This window comes from Leucoraja erinacea, chromosome 29 (genome assembly GCF_028641065.1).
Source record: "Leucoraja erinacea ecotype New England chromosome 29, Leri_hhj_1, whole genome shotgun sequence".
In the NCBI taxonomy this organism is placed as follows: domain Eukaryota; kingdom Metazoa; phylum Chordata; class Chondrichthyes; order Rajiformes; family Rajidae; genus Leucoraja; species Leucoraja erinaceus.
The window spans coordinates 4268312-4295824 of record NC_073405.1 but is presented as its reverse complement, the minus strand read 5'-3'; the positions used below and the strand labels follow the sequence as shown (position 1 = coordinate 4295824).

General features: G+C 43.0%; 1 protein-coding gene across 1 annotated transcript in view; it reads left to right on the top strand.

Annotated features, from left to right (window-relative positions):
• The window catches only part of timm44 (translocase of inner mitochondrial membrane 44 homolog (yeast)), a 68267-nt gene that overhangs the window by 31654 nt on the left and 9100 nt on the right, over window positions 1-27513 (top strand). The window contains exons 9-11 of the mRNA XM_055658367.1: window positions 4102-4226; window positions 13504-13554; window positions 18580-18669. Of these exons, the coding sequence (XP_055514342.1) occupies window positions 4102-4226; window positions 13504-13554; window positions 18580-18669 (266 nt within the window). The remainder of the gene's footprint in view (window positions 1-4101; window positions 4227-13503; window positions 13555-18579; window positions 18670-27513) is intronic.

The window sequence follows — 27513 nt, the reverse complement described above, 5'->3', positions numbered from 1 at the left end:
GAATGGCGGTGCAGGCTCGAAGGGCCGAATGGCCTACTCCTGCACCTAATTTCTATGTTTCTATGTTTATTGTCATCTTGCAAAGCAACAGTTGTACAGTGTAAAATGAGAAGACGTTTCCCAGGGAATACCGGAGCATCGCACATGAAAGTTAAAACATTTCACACATAATAACACTAAAAACAATCCAGTCCCTGATGAAAGTATAAATAGTTAAAAGCAGGTAAAACAGCAACATTAAAATACAGTAAAACCAATCATTAAAATGCCCAGGGCAGCTGATTTGAGTGGCCAGTGCCAGAGTTATTAAAATGTCAGTGCAAAGCCGCAGAATCAGGTGACTGAGTACAGAGTGACTGTTTAGCAGCCTCTCAGCCTGTGGCAGGAAGCTGTTTAGCACGTAGCCCGCCCGGGCTTTGATGCTACGGTATCTCTTGCCTGATGGTAGGAGATCCAGGTGTGTGTGGAGGGGGTGCAGTTTGTCCTTAGCTATTCTCAAGAGCTTTTTTCAGACAGCGGCTCAGATGATGGCAGTTTTCCATCATCATTTACAACCTCTTCCCTTCGATTAATTTACCTTTAGTGGTTCATTAATTAATATTCATGATATTATTGTTTCCCTTATATCTATTAAAGTTCTCACTTCCCTGTTTAGTTTAGAGATACAGTGTGGAAACAGGCGCTTCGGCCCACCGACTCCACTCCGACCTGCGATCCCCGCACACGAACACTATCCTATACACACAATTTACAATTTTTAACAAGCCAATTAATCTACAAACCCGTACATCTTTGCAGTGTGGGAGGAAACCGTTGCTTCCGGAGAAAATCCACGCAGGTCACGGGGAGGAATTCCATACAGGCAGCACCCATAGTCAGGATCGAATCTGGGTCTCTGGCGCTGTCAGGTGGTAGCTCGACCGCTGCGCCACCGCGCCTCCCACTTCTTCAGAATGCTTCCAAGAAGCTTTGCCTCTTCCCCTGTGCCAAACAACTTTTGCTTTGTCTTAATTTCATGTAAACACTGCTTACATCGGGAAGCTGCTCTTGCACGTTTTGTCCATCCACGTCTATGATTCAGTCACTGAATGAACTCCAGGAAATTACCATTGAGCCTACAATTTCGTTTTTAATTCTCACACCATGTGAAAAGTTTCTAAAGTAATTATCTTTCACTGGCAGGTTGTTCTCTCATTTACTTTCCCCTCACCTTTAAATCCGCAGGATATTTTTGATTCAATGTTTTAGCACTGTGCGAGTTGGATTCCTCTTGCTGGTGAAATAAATCTTTTGTAATCCTTTTGGATGATCTCCACTTCCCTATTACTATAAACTAAGCTTCATAATTCTGTATAATCAGCAAATGGAGTTTTATTGTAGTTAATAAAGAATGAAAATAAGGGCTTGAGAAATGAGTCTCCGAGGAATTCTGAGTCAGCATTACAATACGCGAGTCACTTCAAATTAATGGGACTCAAAAATGCAATGTCTATATTCATTTTGTCATTCAGAAGGGGTAAGGATTCTTTTGTTTATGGATGGTGTGATACAAGATGTGATAAGATGGTGTGATGTGGTTGGCACCGTGGCTCAGCAGTAGAGTTGATGCCTTGTAGTGCCAGTGACCCGGACTATGGGTGCTGTCTATATGGAGTTTATACGTTCTCCCCGTGATCTTGTGGGTTTTCCCTGGGTGCTCTGGTTTCCTCCTACACTCCAAGGACGTACAGGTTTGTAGGTTAATTGGCTTCGGTACAAGTGTAAAGTGCTAGCAAATAGGGATCGCTGGTCGGCGCAGACTCAAAGGGCTGAAGGGCCTATTTCCGTGCTGTATCTCTAAACAATACTAAACTAAATAACACCTTGAAATTCACAATTTTAAGTTGACATGAGCATCCTGGAGTTAGAGATTAACACTGTGACGTACATTTTCACTCTCGTGAAAGTCCGGGGAAAACATAATTATACACAATTGAGCTACCCTCCAGTAGCAAGTGACTGGAAAACACAAGCTAGTTGTATTCATGAGGAATGACTGCTTAGGTAGACTGTTATGTGAAACTGTCCCAGTTTCACACAACAGGAGGAGAGTTCGTAAGTCATAGGAGCCGAATTAGACCATTCGGCCCATCGAGTCTACTAGGGTTGTGGGGAGAAGGCAGGAGAATAGGGTTGAGAGCGAAAGGTACATGAACCACGATTGAGTGGGGGAGTAAACTTGATGGGCCGAACGGCCTAATTCTGCTCCTACAACCTATGAATAGTTAAACCAGTCCTCAAACAGTTAAAAAGTAATTTAACTTCACAGCTGAACCCTTGGCTTTGCATTATCTCCGCAAAGAGGTAGCAGACCACATTTTGATTTACTTACATTATTTTGTGCTTTCTGAGAATTTATTTCTCCATTCCTGCTTGTGACCTTTTAAAAGACATGTCCCTGCTGTGCCACTTTATTTGTGTGTTATTTCCGACCAGCTTTAAAAATGATGTAGTCTCAACCCAGCCCTTCCCTTTGATAGCTCCCGGTGTTTTGTGTGATTAATCAGCAGACAAGTACTGCTGTCTGAATCGAGCGCTGCTTCATTTAATCTCGGAATGATTGAATGTTTATATGTTTAAAAATGCTTACAGTATATTAACCTCTGGAGAAGACTAAGCTAAGTAAAAAACAAACCAACAAAATAATCTGTTTTAATTCTGTAGGGTAGTGGTTGTTACTACTGATGAGTGGAAGGACATGATCACAAGATCATAAGTTATAGGAGCAGGATTTGGCCTTTTGGCCCATCAAGTCTACTTTGTCATTCAATCATGGCTGATCTATCCTTTCCACTCAACCCCATGCACCTGCCCTCTCCCCACTAACCACTGACACCCTTACTAATGAAGAATCTGCCAATTTCTGCCTTAAAACACCCATTGATTCCTCCACAGCTGTCTGTGGCAATGAATTCCACAGATTCGCCATCCTCTGATTAAAGAATTTCCTCCTCATCTCCTTTCTAAAAGTATGTCCTTTTATTCTGAGATGATTGCCTCTGGTCCTAGACGCCCCCACTTTTCATATCCACTCTATCCAGCCATTTCACTGTTTGGTAACTTTCAATGAGCTCCCCCTCATCCTTCTGAACTCCAGCGAGTACAAGCCCAGTGCCATCAAACGCTCATCATTTGTTACCCCAATCATTCCTGGGACCATTCCCGTAAACCTCCTCCGGACCCTCTCCAACACCAGCACATCCTTCCTCAGATATGATGGAGGGAGTGTGGTCAAGCTTGTGATGCAGCCTGACAAAAGATGTTTTATGTAATTATTTGCCTCTGTACTCCACAATTTGAGATTTGTAATAGAAAATATCACACGTGGTTAAAGTCCACAAAGTCAGATTTTATTAAAGGCCATTTTTATACATTTTGGTTTCACCATGTAGAAATTACAGCAGTGTTTATACATAGCTCCTCCATTTCAGGGCACCATAATGTTTGGGACACAGCAATGTCATGTGAATGAAAGTAGTCATGTTTAGTATTTTGTTGCATATCCTTCGCATGACACTGCTGTGTCCCAAACATTATGGTGCCCTGAAATGGGGGGGGGCTATGTATAAACTGCTGAAATTTCTACATGGTGAAACCAAAATGTATAAAAATGGCCTTTATTAAAATCTGACAATGTGCACTTTAACCACATGTGATTTATTTCTAATAAAAATTCTCAAATTGTGGAGTACTGAGACAAATAAATGAATGACGGGTCTTTGTCCCAAACATTATGGAGGGCACTGTATAACGAGGATACCAATGGGATTATTTATCAATTCATTTTGAATTAGTCCATACTGTGTTGGATAGAACTAGTGTACGGGAGTAATAGTTAGTCAGCATGGACTCGGTTGGCCGAAGGGCCGGTTCCATTCTGCATCTCTAAGCTAAATAAAAATTGCAGCGATATCTGTAGATGAAGCTGTGAGACACCTTGTTTTTGGCGTTTAGTTCGTGAAAGGTTGCAGTCTAGACATCTGTGCTCATTTGCTCGATTTAGAAATAATCTTGTTTTGATCAAGTAAATCTTTGCTGATTTTGAGTTTGTTCTTTTCCCAGGGGGGCTGTTTTCTAAGACTGAAATGTCAGAGGTGCTGACAGAGATTCTGAAAGTGGACCCCAGCTTTGATAAAGACACGTTTCTAAAGCAGTGTGAGAGGGACATTATTCCCAATGTTCTGGAGGTACCTGAAGACCTTTCATTTATTGTTTATAACTAGAGGGGGGGGGGGGGGGGGGGTGACTCTGCAGAAAATGTAATAAGAATTATAAAAGATCAGTAAATTAAAATGTAGAAATGTTATGACACTGAATATCACTCAGGCACTTACTTACTGTCTTTGGGGGTTTTTTTTTAATACCAAATATGTTTCATTTTCATGTAATTCATTTTATTTCATATTGCACTGATGGTTATGACTATATTGCTCCTTGGCAGTCATGTCACACAACATTGAAATAGGCCCTTCGGCCCAATTTGTCCATGCTGAGCAAATCGGCATTCTGGGCTAGTCTCATTTGCCCGCAATAGAGCCATGTCCTCTGGCGTATAGAGCAGCATCCAGCATGGTCCTGAGCCAAATGGACACACTTGATCCCTGGTATGTAGTGAAGTGGCTAATTGTAGCAAGAGAAGTTCTTCCATCCTGGATGTAAAAAATACCCAACCAGTGCCTGATGCTTCTTTCAGTACCTGTTGTTTTAAAAAAAAGTCAGTCATGTCCTGCTGTTCTTAAAACGTATCCTGAACACACTTTGATTTATTCCTATTTTTACAGTCGACAAGTAGAATAAAATCCCCTGTGATTAATGCTGTACTTTTCCGACAAGCTCCCATCGATTCTTCTATTATACGTTGTGTGGTTATTGCTTGTACATCACTCCTCACAGACACAAATTCTTGCCGTTACTATTTCTCGGCTCCACCCGTATAGCCTCTGCAATCTGGATCCCTGAACCAGGATTATCCATCTTCATGGTACTACGACAATAATTAATTAACAGCTACTCCTCTACCTTTTGCCAGCATTCGGTCCTGTCTTAATATACTTTGCGTGGCGCAATGGTGCCGTGGTAGAGTTGCTGTCTTACAGCGGAAGAGATCCGGGTTCAATCCCGACTAAAGGGGTGTTGTCTGCACGGAATTTGTACATTCTCCCTGTGACCAGATTGCAAAGACATACGGGTTTGAAGGTTAATTGGCTTCAGTAAACAAAATTGTAAAAAGTCCCTAGTGTATAAGATAGCGCTGGTGTACAGGATGATCGCCGGTCGGCACGGGCTCGGTGGGCTGAAGGGCCTGTTTCTGCGCTGTATGTCTAAAGATACTTTTCATAGTTCAGATACAAATCTTTGTCACCTTGCACCCATATCTTTACAGTGACTATCAGATCATATTTATTTATAATTGTGTTCTTTCATGTGCTGGTATATAAATGCTACATGCTTGTTGATAAAGAGCCTTTCAATTTTGTTATTTTATTTTTATAGCATTTAGCCTCATCAACTGATATAGATTCATGCTCTCCATCACTTCCTGTCATAGCCTGTTAATCACTTCCCCTTTTAATATGTTTCTCTTTAGCCTCGTCTCTGGTCTTTGATTTATAACATCTTCATTTGTCTCTACTAGTTAATTTAAAATCTTTATTTCCCTAGCTATGTGGTTTATTTGGACTCTGGTCCCAGCATGGTTCATAGAAACATAGAAATTAGGTGCAGGAGTAGGCCATTCGGCCCTTCGAGCCTGCACCGCCATTCAATATGATCATGGCTGATCATCCAACTCAGTATCCCGTACCTGCCTTCTCTCCATACCGCCTGATCCCCTTAGCCACAAGGGCCACATCTAACTCCCTCTTAAATATAGCCAATGAACTGGCCTCAACTACCCTCTGTGGCAGAGAGTTCCAGAGATTCACCACTCTCTCTGTGAAAAAAGTTCTTCTCATCTCGGTTTTAAAGGATTTCCCCCTTATCCTTAAGCTGGGACCCCTTGTCCTGGTTCATGTCTAGACATTCCTAAAGGTAAAATTCCCACTCCCAGTGCCCCTTTAATTGAAACCCACTTCTACCTTCAGTCTTTGAGACACATGTTTTTATTTCTCCTGTGTGCATTGTTCAGGTAAATATCCAGAGGTTATTATTGTAGAGATACAGCATGGAAACAGACACTTTGGCCCACCAAGTCTGCGCCGACCAGCAATCACCCATACATTAGATCCATCCTATACACCAGGGACGATTTACAGAAGCCAATTAACCTAACAAACATGCACGTCTTTGGAATGCAGGAGGAAGCCGGAGCGCCCGGAGAAAAACACACGATCACAGGGAGAATGTACAAACTCCGTCCAAACAGCACCCATGGCCAGTCAGGATTAAACCCAGGTCTCTGTCGCTGTGAGGCAGCAACTTTACTGCTGTGCCACTGGGCCACCCACTAAACTAAACAAAACATGCTTCAAGTATTAATAACTAAATTATTTCAAATGATCAGTTATTTCCTGTTTTATGTATTTCGTTACCTTGCCACCTAAACATTTGAGAGTGAAGAGACCCTCTTACCAGACAAACACCAACAAATATTTCACTAACTCCTGTACTGAGAGCTTGTAAGCAAGGATTTATCAACAAGACAAGAACCTCTTCAGCTCCTCTGCGATTACTCCGACTTTCCAGCTGATGCCTGCATTGAGCCATTGTTACTGTCCCTGCTCCATATCGCTATCCACAACCTCCCACAAAGCTGCTTTGTTGAAACTATGCTGTGCTTTAGGGGCCTCCGTTTTTAATCGCCGAAGCTGAAATTGTCAATTAACTGGTCCCTAACGATAACAGTGGAATTCCTAATTACGATGGGGCCACCTTCCAAGCTTACTCGGCTAGCTAAACTAAAAAACCACAGCTAAAAACAGTAAGTGAAAAGAAATAATTCTAGAAAATAACTCGATGCAAACTTTTGCAAGCAACGTTCTGAGGTTCCAATCATAAAATCTAATACAAAGGGCAAGTGCTGAAAACACTTAACCGGTCAGGCAGCATCGGTGTAAAGCAAAACAGAGTTAATGTTTCTGACAAGCATCTTTGACCTGAAACATTAATTCTCTTTCTCTTTGCACATGAGCTGCCTGACCTGCTGAGTGCTGCATCATCCACCTTTATTTCAGACTTCCAGCACCATCAGTTTTTACTTTTGTTTACGGCTGTTTATTTAAAAAATTCCATTTGGGATCATACGATGTCAAGAATATAATATATTTTCCAAGTCAATGCATTGCAGAGGTCTCTCATTCTCAGTTACAGTGACCCAGTACACACAGAATAAAGGGCAGTTAATGTTATTTCAAAATGTTCTCATTGGATGTGGACCAATGCAGGAAAGGTCAACGTTTAGTGCCCGTTCAATAATGGCCCTGAGCAGATTCTCCGCAGCGGTGAATCTTTGTACAGCGTTTGCACGTTCTCCATGTGACTGCGTGGATTTTCTCCAGGTGCTCTGATTTAACTTCCACACTCCAAAGCAGGTTGTCGGTTAATTGGCCTCTGTAAATCGTCCCTAGTGTGTAAGATAGAACTAGTGCACAGGTGATGGTTGGCAGGCATAGACTCAGATGGGCCGAAGGGTCTGTTTCCACACTGTATCTCAAATGTAAACTAATGCAATGTAAATCATATGATGTCAAGAATCTAATATATTTTCCAAGTCAATGCATTGCAGCGGTCACTCATTCTCAGATGGGAGAGAGTGGCTGTAGCTTCATGGTGACAATTTGCTGACCCACCCTAGGATTACAGCATTTATTTCCAATCTTTGCAGGTGTCTTTTTGTCTGTCGCCCACCTAGCCTAGAACTCTACAGTTCACAGGCTGGTAATGAACTCTTATAGTCTTATAGTCTTGTGTAGCACGATACAGAAAACTGCTTTTGTTTGCATGCTATCCAGTCATGTCACATCATACTACACAAGAGTACAATCAAGCCAACAGATAGTGCAAAGAGGAAAATGCCAGAGTACAGAATATTGTTTCATAGTATTGTCCTGTTACTGTGACGGAGAAAAATTCCCACCTCATATGTCTGGAATGAGGTCGGCTGGTAGATCAGGACTGCACCCTAGCTTATTGGAGGATTGTTCACTAGTCTGATAATGGAGGGGAAGAAGCTGTTGGTAGGAATTGTTGTAGACATACCAAACCTCATTAGTCTGCTGAGGAAGTAGAGGAGTTGCTCTGCTTTTTGCTGTAGCTTCGATATTTAAGTCTGGGTACTTGAAGCTTTCGACATGCCCACTTCGGCTCCATTAATGCTGATTGGGACACGTATTGCACCACGCTTTCTGAAGTCGACAACTAACTCCTTCGTCTTGTTGACATTGAGGGGGAAGTTATTGACACCATGTTACTAAGGTCCCTATTTCCTTCCGGTCTCTCCGTTTCGTAATAGTTTGAGATCCGACCCACTACATCTGCAAACTCATAGACGGAGGTAGAGCTCAGTTTGGTCACATATTCGGGATTGTTTGTGGAGTACAGTTGGGGGCTAACAACACATCCGTGCAGGGCTCCCAGTAGGGGGCTAAGAACACATCCGTGCAGGGCACCCTTGTTGTGAATTATTGTGGAGGTTGTTCTGTCGCCTAGCCTCACTGATTGTGATTACATGTCAGATCCTGCAATCTGTCGGATTCCTTCACAGCTCAGAACTGCTCGAAATAGTCCTCCACGGGGCGGCACGGTGGCGCAGGGGTAGAGTTGCTGCCTTACAGAGACCCGTGTTCGATCCTGACCACGGGTGCTGTCTGCATGGAGTTTGTACGTTCTCCCCGTGACCTGCGTGGGTTTTCTCCAGGTGCTCCGGTTTCTTCCCACGCTCCAAAGAGACGTACAGATTTGCAGGTTAATTGGCTTTGGTAAAATTGTAAATTGTCCCCATGTGTAGGATGTGCTAGTGTGTGGGGGATCGCTGGTGGGCACGGACTCGGTGGGTCGAAGGGCCTGTTTCCGCGGTGTATCTCTAAACTAAGAGCGTGCAGACGGGGTCACTGAAAGTCAATATCTTCCAGCACCCATTACTATCGTTGAAGGATTTGTGTATTTAACCATGGTCTGCCACTTTGGCATTACCAGTAAACTGTAATTGTTCTCCTATAATTCCTAATTGTAAATGTTTTATTTGCATAGTAAACAAAAGCAGTGACAGAAGAATCCAGCGATGGCCTTCTCAAGGGTGCATGCATTTCACATTAGAAGATATATTTCGTAGTCAATTTTGTGTGAGATGAAGATAAATGTGTCTACTTTCTAAATGATGTAACAGTTATTTGGATGCTAAAGGGCAGCTGAGTGAAAATGATAAAGAACTCTGCGTAAATTGTGCAAAATTGCACGTCTCAAGGAGGGGGCAATGAGACGGCAAAAATGTTACATTTATCACATAAAAATGTAAATGGTGGTATTCTGAGTACGAGCTGCACTGAGTACGAGCTGCTTTTAATCTCATTGTACATGTATAGTGACAATAAATGGCATATCTATCTATATCTATTCTGAGGTGAAGCTGTTGTAAAAACCCTGCAATTTCCTTTGAAAATGTATTCCAGGAGCATGCCTTTATCCTTCATTTTACATTTCCAAAGCATTTTTCCTTCCAAGGGCCAATTTTCTACTTACCCTACATGGCACTTTCTTTACAAATAGTATCTTATGAAACAATACTTGAAAATCCATACAAAGCATACAACCATTACATTTTTATCATCGCTTAATTAACTTTTTTAAATCTGCGCTGTGCTTTTATGGGGTCTAAATGTATCCATTAAAAACTATAAAATTAATTGGTTGCTTGCTCCTCAAAGGTAATCCTTGTGATAGAGGCAGGTGTGATTTCTGTCCAGCAAGCACACCAACTGTAGCATTTGCAATATAATTATTCTTGTTGTAGAGTTGCAGTGACATCAATATGTACATGTGTATGCACACTGAATGTACATTGATTCTGTACATTGAGGTGGATTTGAGGCCATGTGTCTGTTTTCATGTTTCTTGTTGAACGCCAGGTTAGTCAAAGTTCATATGTATTTAAGAAGGAACTGCAGATGCTGGAAAATCGAAGGTAGACAAAAATGCTGGAGAAACTCAGCGGGTGCAGCAGCATCTATGGAGCGAAGGAAATAGGCGACGTTTCGGGTTGAGACCCTCCTTCAGTCTGAACGACACCACGAATAAAGATAAGAGACAACATTAAAGAATTTAACAACAAATATAAAAACCGTAACAACAATTTAACTTAATTAACAATTTAACAACAAACATAAAAACCTAAAATATCCATTGACTTGGCCTCCACAACATTCTGTGGCAAACAACTCCACAGATTCACCACCCTCTGACTATCAGAATTCCTTCTCATCTCCTTCCTAAAGGATCGTCCTTTAATTCTGAGGCTATAACCTCTAGTCCAAGACTCAACCACTAGTGGAAACATCCTCTCCACCAACCACTCCTTTCACTATTCGACACATTTCAATGAGGTTCCCCCTCATTCTTCTTAACTCCGGTGAGTACAGGCCCAGTGCTGCCAAACGCTCATCATAAGTTAACCCACTCATTCCTGGGATCATTCTTGTAAACCTTCTCCAGGGCCAGCACATCCTTCCTCAGATATGATGCCTAAAATTGTTCACAATACTCCAAATGCAGCCTGACCAGTGCCTTATAGAGCCCCAGCATTGCATCCCTGTTTTTGTAATCTAGCCCTCTTGAACTAAATGCCGAAACTTTGCCTATTTCTTTCGCTCCATAGATGCTGCTCCACCCGCTGAGTTTCTCCAGCATTTTTGTCTACGTTCATATTTATTTGCCAGTTTGCACCTTGCTTTCTTGAAATTTGTGCAGAATTATGTGTGATTTTTCAACCGAAGGAGAGTAAACAAACATGGGAACATAAAGTTTAGTTTACTGTCACGTGTACCGAGGTACAGCGAAAAGCTTTTGTTGCGTGCCACCCAGTCTGCAGAAAGATAATACAATGGTTACAATCGAGCCATTCACAAGTGTACAGATACATGATAAGGGAATAACGTTCAGTGCAAGATAAAGCCAGTAAAGTCCGATCAAAGATATTCCGAGGGTCTCCAAATGAGGTGGATAGTAGTTCAAGACTGCGTTCTAGTTGTGGTAGGATAGTTCAGTTCAAGGCAGAAGTTGGCAGAATCATATATAAAAATATGACACATTCTTTGCCACAGAAGGCTGTGGAGGCTAAGTCAATGGATATTTTTGTGGCAGAGATAGATTCTTGATTAGTCGGATGTCAGGGGTTAAGGGGAGAAGGCAGGAGATGGGGTTAGGAGGGAGAGATAGATCAGCCATGATTGAATGACAGAGTAGAGTTGATGAGCCAAATGGCCTAACTCTGCTCCTACCACTTATGACGCTCTTAAAAATAGCAGTGAGAGGATATGGAGGAGAAGGCAGGAACGGGGTACTGATTGGGGATGATCAGCCATGATCACATTGAATGGCGGTGCTGGCTCGAAGGGCCGAATGGCCTACTCCTGCACCTATTGTCTATTGACCTTAAAATAAGCAGTAATTTGGGCACCCTCGTTTTCTTTGAATCATTGGGTGATTTATGTTGCAGTGTAGCATTTTGGAATGACCAGCAGATTGGGGATAACAAGTGGTGCCCTTTGTTAACCCCAGGGGCACCGTCATCATTATTTTAACTGCTGCCTGAAAATTATTCTCAAGTTTGCCATTTCTATTTTGATATAAATAAAAATGTTTGCACTGTGAAGTTATTTGGGAACAGTTGTCTCTGTGTGCTTTAGTCAGGCTGCTGGGGCTGTGATTGTACACCACTGCCCTTCCTGATGCTTCACAGTTCTGGATTAAAAACAGAAATGCTGGAGACATTTAGCAGGTCAGGCAACTCCTGTCAAAGAGAGACACAAAATACTGGAGTAGCTCAGCGGGACAGGCAGATTCGCTTGAAAGAAGGAATGCGTGACTTTTCGGGTCTTCTTCTTCTTGCGTATAGCGTGCACAGCCTAAAGTTGTAGGACAACTTGTTCTATTTGATCTTATTTGATTGAGCACGCCAGGTTGATTGCATTGGATGAAACAGGGCGGACCACGTGAAGGTTGCAATCTCCCACCCCACTTTTCGGGTCGAGAAGTGGGGTGGGGAGACGAGTCAGGGGAGAGAGAGCAATACAGAGATAAGGAAGTGGAAGGTGTGAAGACGAGACAAAGGGGGCGGAGATCCAAGTACAACGTACCTCGGTGACTGCCAATCACCACTCCCACCCCCCCCCCCCCCCCCCCGGACACTTATTATTATTTATTCAAATCATGTGCTATGTCGCTCTTCCAGGGAGATGCTAAATGCATTTCGTTGTCTCTGTACACTGACAATGACAATTAAAATTGAATCTGAATCTGAAGTAAAAATGTAGAATAGATCATTGTTAGCTCGGAGAAGCTGACAACAAAGCAAACAGCGATAAAATGTAATCGAGGACAGTCAGACTGGCCGGAGAACAGGGAAGTGGAGAGAGGATGGAGAACAAGGGTTTCTTGAAGTTAGAGAAGTCACCCATTTCTTCTATCCAGAGATGCTATCTGTCCCGCTGAGTTACTCCAGCATTTTGTGTCTGTGGTTTAAACCAGCATCTGCAATTCCTTCCTACACACCTGTCAAAAGAGAAACGGTTAACATTTCAGGTCAAATTCCACTTCCCTTTCCACAGATATGCACTGATACCAATATTTTATACTCTATTTAAAAAATCCCATCATCTTACAAAATTTACATAATTATAAACTTAAAAAAATCTTAAGGGGTTGGACGGGCTAGATGCAGGAATATTATTCCCGATGTTGGGGAAGTCCAGAACTAGGGGTCACAGTTTAAGGATAAGAGGGAAGTCTTTTAGGACCAAGATGAGAAAATCATTTATTACACAGAGAATGGTGAATCTGTGGAATTCTCTACCACAGAAGGTAGTTGAGGCCAGTTCATTGGGTATATTTAAGAGGGAGTTAGATGTGGCCCTTGTGGCTAAAGGGATCAGGAGGTATGGAGAGAAGGCAGGGATGGGATACTGTGTTGGATGATCAGCCATGGTCATATCGAATGGCGGTGCAGGCTCGAAGGGCCGAATGGCCTACTCCTGCACCTATTTTCTATGTTTCTATCTGCATTTCATATTATTTTCCTTTACATTCATGAGATCAGTGAGCATTTTCTATGGATGACAACATAATATTAGAACACAGAACAGTACAGCACGGTATAGACATAATCTTCAAGTACAGGTCATAAATTTGAAATCATTTATTGGAGCAGATTTACGAGGAGCATGTTCCAGGTCTGATTGCATTGATTTTACTAATTGAGAAACTCTTAATATTGATGCAAAGAGAATGTAACCGGAAATCTCCTTTGTCTTGCAGGCTATGATGAGAGGTGAACTCGATGTTCTGAAGGATTGGTGTTACGAAGCGGTACGTATTTTAGTCAACCAAACCCCTTTTGTTCTACATAATAAGAAGGAGCTCCAGATGCTGGTTTATACCAAAGAAAGTGGTGGAGTTATTCAGGGGGGTCAGGCAGCACCTTTGGAGACAATGGACAGGTGACGTTTTGGGTCGGGACCCTTTTTTCAGACGAGGTGACATTTTGGGTTGGGTTCCATATCCATTTTTTCCAAAGATGCTGCCTGATCCCCCTGAGTAACTCCACCACTTTATTTGGTATAAACCAGCATCTACAGTTACTCCAGCAATTTGTGTCTATCCCTTTTGTTATATAATGTGGTGAACACACGCACACACACTCACACTCATACTGACACTCACTCACACTCACGCATGCGCACACACTCACTCACACATACGCGCATACACACACACACTCTCACCTACAGGAATGAGGAAATGAGGAAAACATTTTTCACACAGAGAGTGGTGAATCTCTGGAATTCTCTGCCACAGAAGGTAGTTGAGGCCACAGTTCATTGGCTACATTTAAGAGGGAGTTAGATGTGGCCCTTGAGGCTAAAGGGATCAGGGGGTATGGAGAGAAGGCAGGATACCGAGTTGGATGATCAGCCATGATCATATTGAATGGCGGTGCAGGCTCGAAGGGCCGAATGGCCTACTCCTGCACCTATTTTCTATGTACACACACACACACACACACACACACACACACACACACACACACACACACACACACACACACACACGGGCACACACACACACACACACACACACACACTCACACACACACACACACACACACACACACACACACACACACACACACACATTCAACAGAAGAGGTTTATGATTTAATCCTTGGACTAAAATGGTTCAACTGATCACAACTAGGACAACACAAAGGGTTCCCCAATTGACTCCAGAGGAAGTTAAAACTAAATAACACCTTGAAATTCACAATTTTAAGTTGACATGAGCATCCTGGAGTTAGAGATTAACACTGTGACGTACGTTTTCACTCTCGTGAAAGTCCGGGGAAAACATAATTATACACAATTGAGCTACCCTCCAGTAACAAGTGACTGGAAAACACAAGCTAGTTGTATTCATGAGGAATGACTGCTTAGGTGGACTGTTATGTGAAACTGCCCCAGTGTTACTTAAGAGAGTTCATAAGTCATAGGAGCCGAATTAGACCATTCGGCCCATCGAGTCTACCAGGGTTGTGGGGAGAAGGCAGGAGAATAGGGTTGAAAGCGAAAGGTACAATGAACCACGATTGAGTGGGGGAGTAAACTTGATGGGCCGAACGGCCTAATTCTGCTCCTACAACCTATGAATAGTTAAACCAGTCCTCAAACAGTTAAAAAGTAATTTAACTTCACAGCTGAACCCTTGGCTTTGCATTATCTCCGCAAAGAGGTAGCAGGCCACATTTTGATTTACTTACATTATTTTGTGCTTTCTGAGAATTTATTTCTCCATTCCTGCTTGTGACCTTTTAAAAGACATGTCCCTGCTGTGCCACTTTATGTGTGTGTTATTTCCGACCAGCTTTAAAAATGATGTAGAAATGACTAAAATGATTCAACTGATCACAACTTGGACAACACAAAGGGTTCCCCAATTGACTCCAGTGGAAGTTAAAAAATCAGACAAACACCCTTCCATCCCAGGATCACAAACGGTGACTCCCTGTAATGTAAAGGCAAAAACAGGAAAGCAGACTATTATCTAAATGGTGGCCGACTAGGAAAAGGGGAGATGCAGCAAGACCTGGGTGTCATGGTACACCAGTCATTGAAGGTAGGCATGCAGGTGCAGCAGGCAGTGAAGAAAGGGAATGGTATGTTAGCTTTCATAGCAAAAGGATTTGAGTATAGGAGCAGGGAGGTTCTACTGCAGTTGTACAGGGTCTTGGTGAGACCACACCTGGAGTACTGCGTACAGTTTTGGTCTCCAAATCTGAGGAAGGACATTATTGCCATAGAGGGAGTACAGAGAAGGTTCACCAGACTGATTCCTGGGATGTCAGGACTGTCTTATGAAGAAAGACTGGATAGACTTGGTTTATACTCTCTAGAATTTAGGCGATTGAGAGGGGATCTTATAGAAACTTACAAAATTCTTAAGGGGTTGGACAGGCTAGATGCAGGAAGATTGCTCCCGATGTTGGGGAAGTCCAGGACAAGGGGTCACAGCTTAAGGATAAGGGGGAAATCCTTTAAAACTGAGATGAGAAGAACTTTTTTCACACAGAGAGTGGTGAATCTCTGGAACTCTGCCACAGAGGGTAGTCGAGGCCAGTTCATTGGTTATATTTAAGAGGGAGTTAGATGTGGCCCTTGTGGCTAAAGGGATCAGAGGGTATGGAGAGAAGGCAGGTACGGGATACTGAGTTGGATGATCTGCCATGATCATATTGAATGGCGGTGCAGGTTTGAAGGGCCGAATGGCCTACTCCTGCACCTATTGTCTATGTTTCTATGTCATCTTTTGTGGGTGTTGTGTGAGAAAGGGATTAGACTCGGGGGGGATGCTCCTCTTTGTCAATGAGCTGGTTCGATGTACTTGGTCAAAATGCCAGTCGAGACAAAATGCTCACGGGAGTCACCTTCAGAAGGGGTGAAGAGGGGAGAGGATTTTTTTTTTTTAAAGCATGTAAGCCTTTAGTTATTTATCCCATATTTGGAATGTTTATGAAGATTTATTTTTAGTGCATTGGCACTTGAGTTGTTAGCTGATGCATATCATCAATTGAATGCAGTTTGTGTGAACGTAAAAACTGAAATACAGTTTGCACAATGAGCTTGTCAATTGTGAATCATTTTTGCTAACAAGATGCATGTTTCTGGTCCCTGCGGAGAGAGGAACTGTTCTGTGTTTTCGAGAGTGAGCCTGATGTAAGAGAGTTTGTGATTACTTCTTGATAGCAAGTTGGTCTCCAGGGAATGTTGACAGTTAAGATCACGCATCACTGTTGGCTGGGACTGTGCGATGGGATTTGATAATGAGGGGAAATGCTTAAAAGTAATTTACTTTTTACAGCTCATTTATTGTTACTCAACACTGAAACTCTGGAATATGCATTTATATCCCCATAATTAATTGGCTTGAGCTGTGCAGTTGTCTCTGGTCTGCTGTTGGGGATTATTTAAGGAAGCTGAGCAAATGGATTTTTCAAAAAAAAATATTAAGGGTTTTAAAAATCAGATTATTTTTAAATTTGAAACTAAACTAAACTTTTTCTTTAATGTGAGCAGTGAAAATGCAAGAAAAGCAAAAAGCTGCGTTCATATCATGCCTTTCATATTTTCTTGGCAAATTTCAACGTCCTTTCTTCTGAGACACTGAGGGGGGATTATATTTGAAGATATGAACAGCCAATTAGTTACAATAAAGCCTCACAAAAAAGAAATGGGTAAATAAATTGACCAATCTGTCTATGGGTAAAGATTTGATCTGATGAGGTATTGCTTGAGAAGGCTACATCGACCAACTCTACCAACTAGAATGTCCGTATGGTAGACCTACTTGTCATCTTAGCATTTCACCCAATCTCACAATGGCATCTAACTAGGTACATCCCTTCACATCGACAAAGCTGCCTTCTCACTGTGTAGTCTGAAGAAGGGTGTCGACCCGAAACGTCACCCATTCCTTCTCTCCAGAGATGCTGCCTGTTACTCCAGCATTTTGGAGTAACAGATACTGAGTTACTCCAGCATTTTGTGTCTCTCTTCACTGTATTCATAGATCCCTCCTAACCACTTTGATTTTTTTTTTCCTCCAGAAATCCAATCAGTTGTTAGGTTTCCTGGATTTGTGACCATTTAAAATTTAGGTCTGGTGGGTATTCATGCCTACGATATCCTGTTGTGCTGAAGCAAAGCAAGAATTTCATTGTCCTGTCTGGGACACATGACAATCAACTCTCTTGAATCTTGAATCTCTTAAATCATTGACTCTACCTCTTCCACAAACATCACCAATTCCTTACATATTTTAACTCCACACCCTCCAACTGATAAGATGCTGGCCTTCAGTCAACCAACAATTATCAACTAATCTGTTATTTGTGCTCTGTTGTCCTGCTCTGTCTGGCCACACTGCAGTGGCAATCCTTCATGGCCAATCTTATTCCATAACAAACCTAATGCAAACTGACCTCTTGTTTAGCACCTGGTCGAGGGAGAGCATGAGATGAACTGGATTCAGAGCGAATGTACCAGTTGAAGCTTGCCAAACATAATGGGAAGCAAAGAAGTGGTAGACATTGAAACATTACTGTTGTATCACACATTGCTGCTGCATCAATTGAATCGCATGTTATCCATCTGCATGTCTTTTATCACTTTTCCCTACCTAATGGGGTGTGGAAGAATTTAATTTTATTCAACAGAAACAATAAATCTAAAACCATGTCAACAGCACAACTAACTACTGATAACACTTGGGGCGTGACTGAATCCATTCTCTCTGACATTTATGGGTTTTGTTTTTCCCATGACTGAATAGGGAATAAACAGACAAATTGCGTTACGTACTGCAAGCAGTGAATGACATTGAGGGTGAGTGGTGTAGACAATGGTCTGAGTTAAAGCAGGGACAGAATGGTTCCAGTTTTGCTATCATGCTGATAGACACGAGGAATTGTTGGTGATGAGGGAAGAGATATTTTAGTTGACACATGAATTAAACTTTATGCCTAAAGTGTGAATGCTTGATAATGCGAAAACTGTTGGAAGCCTTAGCCTTCATTTAATTCAGGTTGTTAGCAGATCTGGGAATATTTAATGCTGACACTGAGTACTTGTTACTTGAATGATACATTTACAAATATATCTGTATATTTGTGCGCGTGTGTGTGTGCGCGTGTGCGAGCATGCGTGTGCGCGTGTGCAAGCGTGCGTGTGTGTGTGTGTGCGCGTGTGTGTGTGTGCGCGTGTGCGTGCGTGTGTATAGAGAGAGAGTTAAATGGATTGATATGTAACAATAACTGTTGCTATTTATTTTTCTCCCATACAGACTTACAGCCAGCTTGCACAACCTATTCAACAAGCCAAGGGCATGAACCTTCAGTTCCGATCCAAAATACTTGACATTGACAATATTGATGTAAGTTCCTGCCTTCATTAGCAATCTCTACCAGCACACTGTGCAGCAGTAGATCCATTGAGTATTGTCTAGCTTGCTGCTAGTGATCTGGTTATTGGATGTCTGGAATAAAAAGTACTTAATTTTGCTGTACAAAATCATGAGAGGGATAGATCGGGTAGACGTACTCTTGCCCAGAGTAGAGGAATCGGGAACCAGAGGGCGTGGGTTTAAGGTGAGGGGGGGGGAGATTTAATAGGAACCTGAGGGGTAACTTTTTCACGCAAGGACTGGTAGGTGTATGGGATGAGCTACCAGAGGGGGCAGTTGAGGCAGGTACTATGGCAGCGTTTAAGAAACAATTAGACAGGTACATGGATAGGACTGCTTTGGAGGGATATGAACCAAATGCAAGCAGGTGGGACTAGTGTAGATGGGACATGTTGGACAAGTTGGGCCGAAGGACCTGTTTCCACGCTGTAAGACTCTATGACCAAACTATAATTTCTCCCAGTTATAATTTTATTATAACATAGGGGGACAATTTAGGAAATACACAACAGATGATTTAGCTCCTAAAATAAAATTATAGTGGCTTATTGCATGGGACCTGAGTTACAAGTCAGTGAAGGGATGCATCCAACTAAATCTCTCAATGCACCTCTCTTGGTCAATCTATAGACCATCACTGAATTAATATCAACTGCCACCGTTTTTAAGATCTATTCTGAAAACCCCGTTTATGTCCTTGAGATTTGGCAATTGAGGTCATTTGTCATTGTCATCTAAACACAAATAGCATACAAGGATTGGGGCACAATTTATGTATGATGGCTGTTAAATTATTTCTGTCACTTGGCTGCTGATATTTATTACTTTAAGACAGTTGACTCGGGAGCATCCCCAGCTGCCTGTGACAAGACAGTAAAATGATTTCCAGGAATCAGGCTTCACCAGCACTGAAGTTACTGTGCATAGTAATTGAAAGTCAGACCCATTTTAAATGAATAACAAGCACGCCTTCACCGAATACTTGGCCACTTGGTGGCCGTAAAAGCAGACAATCTTTAATTGAATATTTTGTACTTAACTGAAAACATTTCAGTGGTAAATCTGTGGAATTAATTGCCTCAGAAGGTTGTGGAGGCCAAGTCAGGTTAATTCTCTGCCTCAGAGGACGGTGGAGGCCGGTTCTCTGGATGCTTTCAAGAGAGAGTTAGATAGAGCTCTTATAAGATAGCGGAGTCAAGGGATATGGGGAGAAGGCAGGAATGGGGTACTGATTGTGGATGATCAGCCATGATCACACTAAATGGCAGTGCTGGCTCGGAGGGTCGAATGGCCTACTCCTGCACCTATTGTCGATTGTCTATTGTCAGTGGATATTTTTAAGGCAGAGATAGATGAATTCTTAATTCGTACGGGTGTCAAAGGTTATGGGGAGAAGGCAGGAGAATGGGGTTAGGAGGGAGAGATAGATCAGCCATGATTGAATGGCGCAGTAGACTTGATGGGCCAAATGGCCTAATTCTACTCCTATCACTTATGACCTTATGAACATGAACAACTTTTCATCCAACATTCAAACATTCCATGACAGATTTTTTTAATGTACCTTGACCATATTCTAATTATTGACCAAATGCTCGGCTACATTTACTAAATCTTCAGTCATGCCTTAACTGAATGTCCTGCGCATGATTTGTATTGTCCCGTGTTTGGAAACCAACCTCTGATCATTATCTGACGTCTTTTGAAAGAAAGGCATTGGTGCACATTTATCTGATTGTATTGTCATGTTGTTGTGATAGATTTTTTTTTTAAACCACAGTAAACCACGAGAAAAAGAAGAAAGAGAACATCCATAATAAATGAAAGGAATAGTAACGGCCTGTCCCACCTGGGTGTCATTTGCACGTCACGTAGGTGGCGAGCGAAGATTTTGTGAATCCCAAAATCCTGGGGCGCCGCGCGTCACTGCCTACGTCACCACGCATCATGCGCGCGTAATGTCGTGCATTGTGACGCGTAAATGATGCCGCGTAAATGACGCGCACATGACGCCCAAGCGGGACAGTCCCTGTAAAGTAATGATAGACACAAGGAACTGCAGATGCAGACTTACAAAAAAAAGATACCGAGTGCTGGAGTAACTCATCGGGTCCGGCAGCATCTCTGGAGAACACGGACAGACGATGTTGTGGGCTAGGAGTCTTCTTCAGACCTGTTATAGTGGGGACAGAAAGCTGGAAGAGAGGTGGGGGTGGGACAAAGGCTGGCAAGTGACAGGTGGAAGATAGACACAAAACGCTGGAGTAACTCAGCGGCTCAGGCAGTATCTCCGCAGAAAAGGAATGGGTGACGTTTCGGGTCGAGACCCTTCTTCTGACTGGAAACAGGGGAGGGGAGAGATTTGATTGGTGGATGGTTGGACAATGGCCAGAGATGAAAAGACAACGAGTGTGAGATAAGGATCGAAGCGACGTGGAATGTGAAGCCAGAGGAGGGAATACTTTGAAGGAGATGGAGGGAAGGGGAAAGGGAGAAATGGGTGCACGTCTGGGTGGGGCATGGGGAAGAGAGGGGGGCGACGGGGTGGGGGATTAATTATCTAAAATTGGAGGATTCAATGTTCACGGCCTCAGTTTGCAAACTGCCAAAGCAGAATATAAGGCGCGGTTTGTAAAGCAATGATGATGTGTAAACCTGAATTTTTAAAATCTGGTCAGTCAGCGTGCGGTGGGAAATGAACAGGCGACGTTAGAGGTCGGGACCCTTCATCTGGAAGGAGCACAAACAATCCATCAGACTGTGTAGGAAGGAACTGCAGATGCCGGTTTAAACTGAAGGTAGACACAAAAAGCTGGAGTAACTCAGCGGGACAGCCTGCATCTCTGGAGAGAAGGAATGGGTGACGTTTTGGGTCGAGACCCTTCTCCAGTCTGAATAGTTATTCCAACTTTTTGTGTCTATCTTGATTCCATCAGATTGTTTGCTGGTTCAGTCTCCATGATCTATACTACAGTCTCTTGTACCTCCCTTATGTACACAGAGTTGATTAACAGGGTCTCAATTGCAATTAGAGTGGGAGCAAGAGAATGATATTGCTTTATTGTACATGCTAGTTGTCTTGTAAATATATGACCAGCAAGTGGTTTTGGATATTTATTTCTTCCAGTGTTTTAACTCAATATTTCTAACATAGTGCTTAAAAGATTAAACCAGAGGCTGTTTCTCCAGAGTACATTGTGTCTTGAAAAACATTATTGCCTAACCTTTAGACTCGTAAAGCAGTACAATTTATAAGGGCAGAATAGACAGGACTTTAGACTAACCAGCAATACTATGTGAAAAAGTTATGAATAAGAAAGGGCATTGTTTGCAGAAATGTGGAATTAGAGGATGTTAATAGTAAAATAAACAAGGAATTTAGAAGATAGACACAAAATGCTGGAGTAACTCAATGGGACCGGCAGTCTGAAGAAGGGCCTCGACCCGAAACATCACCCATTCCTTCTCTCCGGAGATGCTGCCTGTCCCGCTGAGTTGCTCCAGCATTTTGTGTCTGTCTTTGACTTAAACCACCATCTGCAGATCTTCCCTACGCAAGGAATTTAGAAGAATGGCGTGAACGAAAAATAATTGAAAAATAATTAGATGTATGAATTAAACTGCATTATAGTTAGCAACAAAAAAAGGCAATAAAAAGCAACTGCAGATGCTGGTTTACACCAAAGATAGGCAGAGAATGCTGGAGTAACTCAGCAGGTCAGGCAGCATCTCTGGAGAAAATGGAGATGCTGCCTTACATGCTGAGTTACTGCAGCATTTTGTGTCTATCTTAAGACGGGAAAAAAAAAGGATTTTGCTCTTACTGAACAAGGACTCAAATTTATGAAAAGGATGTTATTCAGCCCATCATGTCTGTGTTAGTGACAGCTCTTTATATATGCTGCCTACTTTAACATCATTTGTTGATTGATTGGTGACTGCATCCCTATTTTATTTTTGTGTGGAACAGTTTTTTTGATTGACTACTTCCTGCGTTTAATATAATGGATGGACAGAATTCTCAAGGGCCTGTCCCACTTACTCGATGTTGAAAATCCATGTTGAAAATCCAGCGGCGACCAGAAAAAGGAACGACATGTCGACACGTGACGCCTGTATGGTCATGAGTAGTCGGCCAAAGAGTCGTACCTTTTCCTGGTCGCCTCTGGATTTTCAACATGCTGGAAATGTTCGGTGACCTGCTGCGATTATGCCGGGGGCCGGCAGTAGCCGAAAAAATCGCGTAAGCGGGACAGGCCCCACATTATCAAAGGCAGGTTCATAGAAACATAGAAAATAGGTGCAGGAGTAGAGGCCATTCGGCCCTTCGAGCCAGCACCGTCATTCGATAAGATCATGGCTGATCATCCAACTCAGTATCCTTTACCTGCCTTCTCTCCATACCCCCTGATCCCTTTAGTCACAAGGGCCACATCTAACTCCCTCTTAAATATAGCCTCAATGTGGCCTCAACTACTTTCTGTGGCAGAGAGTTCCAGAGATTCACCACTCTCTGTGTAAAAAATGATTTTCTCATCTCGGTCCTAAAAGATTTCCCCCTTATCCTTAAACTGTGACCCCTTGTTCTGGATTTCCCCCACATCGGGAATAATCTTCCTGCATCTAGCCTGTCCAACCCCTTAAGAATTTTGTAAGTTTCTACAAGTTCCTATTTATTAAATCAAACTTGCCGCTTGCCCTATGGAGACTCCCAGCTCCCATCTCTCTCAAGGGCAAAAAAATGGGAATCCTCCCCTGTCTGACATGGAAGCTCACAAACTCTCTGCTGGGTATGTTGGGGGGGTGTCACAGTGGATTTCTTTCCCCTCCCCCCCCCCCCCCCTCACCCCCTAATCCTCCCCACATGACTACGACAACTTTTTTGCTTTCTCTATCTTTCACTAACAACCTTGGCAAGGCCAGCAGCATAATCAAGGACCAGTCGCACCCTGGCCACTCCCTCTTCTCCCCTCTCCCATCAGTCAAAAGGTACAGAAGTGTGAATACGCACACCTCCAGATTCAGGGCCAGTTTCTTCCCAGCTGTTAGCAGGCAACTGAACCATCCTACCACAACCAGAGAGCAGAGCTGAACTCATGCTGTGAAAACGGAGAGGATGAGAAGGAGTTTCTTCCCAGAGGACTGTAAACTCCTATCTCACCAGGGACTAACTTTACTGTACCTATTTACTGTTTTGTGGTGTCTTTTTAAAATTGCTATGGGGGGTTTTCCTCCCACAAATATGTAATATGTGAATATGTGATTCTGTTCCATTCTGTTTTGTAGTTATTTTGCACAATCAGCAAGCATTGCCACTTTTCATTTCACTGCACATCTCGTATGTGTACGTGACGAATAAACTTGACTTGACTTGAACTACTATCTACTTCGGACTATCCTTGACCGGACTTTGCTGGCTTTACCCCGCACTAAACGTTATTCCCTTATCATGTATCTTTACACTGTAAGTGGATTGATTGTAATCATGTTTTGTCTTTCTGTTGACTGGTTAGCGCGCAACAAAAGCTTTTCACTGACCCTCGGTACACGTGACAATAAACTAAACTGAGCCTCTGCTTCTCTTCTACGGGAAGTCATTTTATTTATAAAATGGGCTGCAGAAGACGAACATCAATGTTATTCTTACACCATCTCCTCCGAGGAAGATAAGTTGATTATTTTGCTACAGAGCGGCAGATGTGATTGACAAAATTAAGATCCCTGATTTATTTTCTGAGGTGACTTTTATTCAGTTTAGCGGTCACATTTCTCTTTTAATCTTCTTAATGGCCAATCTCCCTAGGTGCTTAGAATTAATGCTTTGCTTTAAAAGTGCTTTGGGAGGAAGCCTTAAAGGAATTTATCCATCAAGATTCAACCTTGAAGGCAGTGTCAAGCACTTATGGCGATCCAAAAGAAAGGGGTAGACAAAAATGCTGGAGAAACTCAGCGGGTGAGGCAGCATCTGTGGAGCGAAGGAAATAGGTGACGTTTCGGGTTGAGACCCTTCTTCAGACTGAAGTTGTGGTGGGGGGGGCGGGAAGGAGAAAGGAAGAGGCGGAAACTGGGCTGTGGGAGAGCTGTGGGAGTCCTTGCTTTCTCCCTCTTTCCCCTCCCCTTCCCTGCTCTCCCACAGCCCACTGTCTCCGCCTCTTTTCTTCTTCCAGCCACCCCCCCCCCCCCCCCCCACACCACTGAAGAAGGGCCTCGACCCGAAACGTCGCCTATTTCCTTCGCTCCATAGATGCTGCCTCACCCGCTGAGTTTCTCCAGCATTTTTGTCTACCTTCGATTTTCCAGCATCTGCAGTTCCTTCTTAAACAAAAGTAAGAGGTGGTGGTTTCTGCAGTACACCATTCACTGCAATATAGCCCCTCCAGCACCCAACCCCCGTCTGCCACATTAGAATCCCCTTCCATTGACTCCACCTTTACGCCTCCTCGGCAAGGCCACCAGCAAAATCAAGGACCAGTCTCACTCTGGCCACTCCCTCCTCCCCTCTTCCATCAGGCAAGAGGTACAGAAGTGTGAAAACGCACACCTCCAGATTCAGGAACAGTTTCTTCCCAGCTGTCATCAGGCAACTGAACCATCCTGTCAACAGCTGGAGAGCAGTCCAGAGCTGCTATCTACTTAATTGGAGACCCTTGGACTATGTTTAATTGGAATAATCTTGCACTAAACGTTTTTCCCTCTACCATGTATTTGCACACTGTGAATGGCTCGATTGTAATCCTGTACAGTCTTTCTACTGAATGGTTAGCGCGCAACAAAAAGCTTTTCACTGTGCCTCGGCACATGTGACGATAAGCTAAAGTAATTAACTAGAAGTCGGTTCCCAAAATGAAGCCAAGTAAAAATAAATTAAAAAAGAAAACGTTAAGGCCAAAGGGCACTCAACTGGTAAAGTCCCATCTGCAGAAATTCAGAAGTTGGTTCTTCAGCATTGAAGGGAGGGTCTTCGAGAATCACTGACCTAGATTTATGCAGATAATAATTTACACTTGTACATAAACCTGCTCAGCATGTGGAGCCTTTTTGGTTTCAAATCTTCAGTATTTTTAGTGTTTTGATTTTTATTTAGTAACCACATTGAAGTAGGGAGCTGTGAGCATTATGTGTATTTATAAGCTCATTGTTAATTAGCTATTTTAAAGTAATTGCAGTTTTCCCAGTGCCTTTGTTAAACCCTGGCTTACTGTGCGCGATCAATCAGAAGTTTACTCAGCGTATAATTGTCCTTTGACTCTGTTGTCTTTATTTTGTTCAGGTTATTGTTTTCCCTGGCTGAAAATAGTTTCCCTCTCCTTCTCTCCTTCTACCGCTTTCACCCACCATAAACAATGTTAGCTCACTAAATCTGACACATTCTGGAATTATTTATCCTCAAATTCTTCTCTATTAATTAAACATAAGTATTTCATTCTTCAATCAGAGTACAAATTGCTGACAATCCAAGTTATGTCAGCTTCCTCTTTCAAAGGCAATGATATCCTGCAGCACTGTGTGCCGAATACTAGTCGGTGGTTCAGAGTAATATCTTTTGTAGAGTAATTCAGATTCAGATTCAGATTCAATTTTAATTGTCATTGTCAGTGTACAGTACAGAGACAACGAAATGCATTTAGCATTCATGCATTTAGAGTAATAATATACCACTCAATGGTGCTATATTGTCACCTGTGCAAAGTGCAAATGCACAGTGAAATTATTTTCTTTCAAACAGTCCAGCAGAGTATCACTAGACTGTCCCAGATTAGCAATTCTACAGAGATAGTGTACTGAGCCCGCATGCAAGAGGTGCCATGCTTTGGAACCATTTTCCAAGAGTTGTTATGAGCGGTGCCCGATCCAGCCGAGCCCCAGACCGCTGTGGGCCACCAGCCGTCGCCCTCCTTGTGTTGACCAGCAAACAACGTCCCTCTCCTCGCCCGTCCTCCTTTGTTACCCGGGAGTGTCTCCTGCAACTGACCTCAAGGAAGGTGTAGACCAGAACTTGGTTCCCTCTCCTCTCCAACCGGCCTCTTCCTCCTGCTCTCTGGTCTTCGGGGGATGAACGGCGACAGCTCGGTGGCTCCCCCTGCAGGCCGTGATCCACTCAGTCCCCACCCCCCACCCCCCTCCCCCCTGCAGCCACGGTCCGCCGGGTCTTGCGTTCGGCCACCGTCTGTGCCGGCCACTTTTCATGCAACCTTTTCCAGGCTTACAACTGTCCAGGAATTCAATGTTCTTCTAAGTCTTCATATTCCTTCGCGCTAACATGAGTGCGTTCATCTCGCCTGCCTTTGAGCTTTGAAGTTGCCTTCCTTTTAAACTTCTCAATCTCCCCACTCTCAAGAAGCGATACAGCTCAGTGCCAAATATTATTTAATTTGACATTTATGAAACTCTTTGGGGCATATTGTTACACCAGAGTCCTCCATAAATGCAAGTTCCTCCTATACGCTGAAACATTACATTTCAGTGGTGTAGCAGTAGAGTTGCTGCCTCACAGCGCCAGAGACCCGGGTGCGATCCTGACATGGTATTGGGGGTAGAGTGCTGACATGGATAGAAAATTGGTTCAAAGAGTAGGGATTAACGGGTCCCATTCAGAATGGCAGGCAGTGACTAGTGGGGTACCGCAAGGCTCGGTGCTGGGACCGCAGCTATTTACAATATACATCAATGATTTAGATGAAGGGATTCAAAGTAACACTAGCAAATTTGCAGATGACACAAATCTGGGTGGCAGTGTGAACTGAGGAGGATGCTATGAGAATGAAGTCAATGTTCATACGGCGGTATGAACATTAACTTCTCCAATTTCAGGTA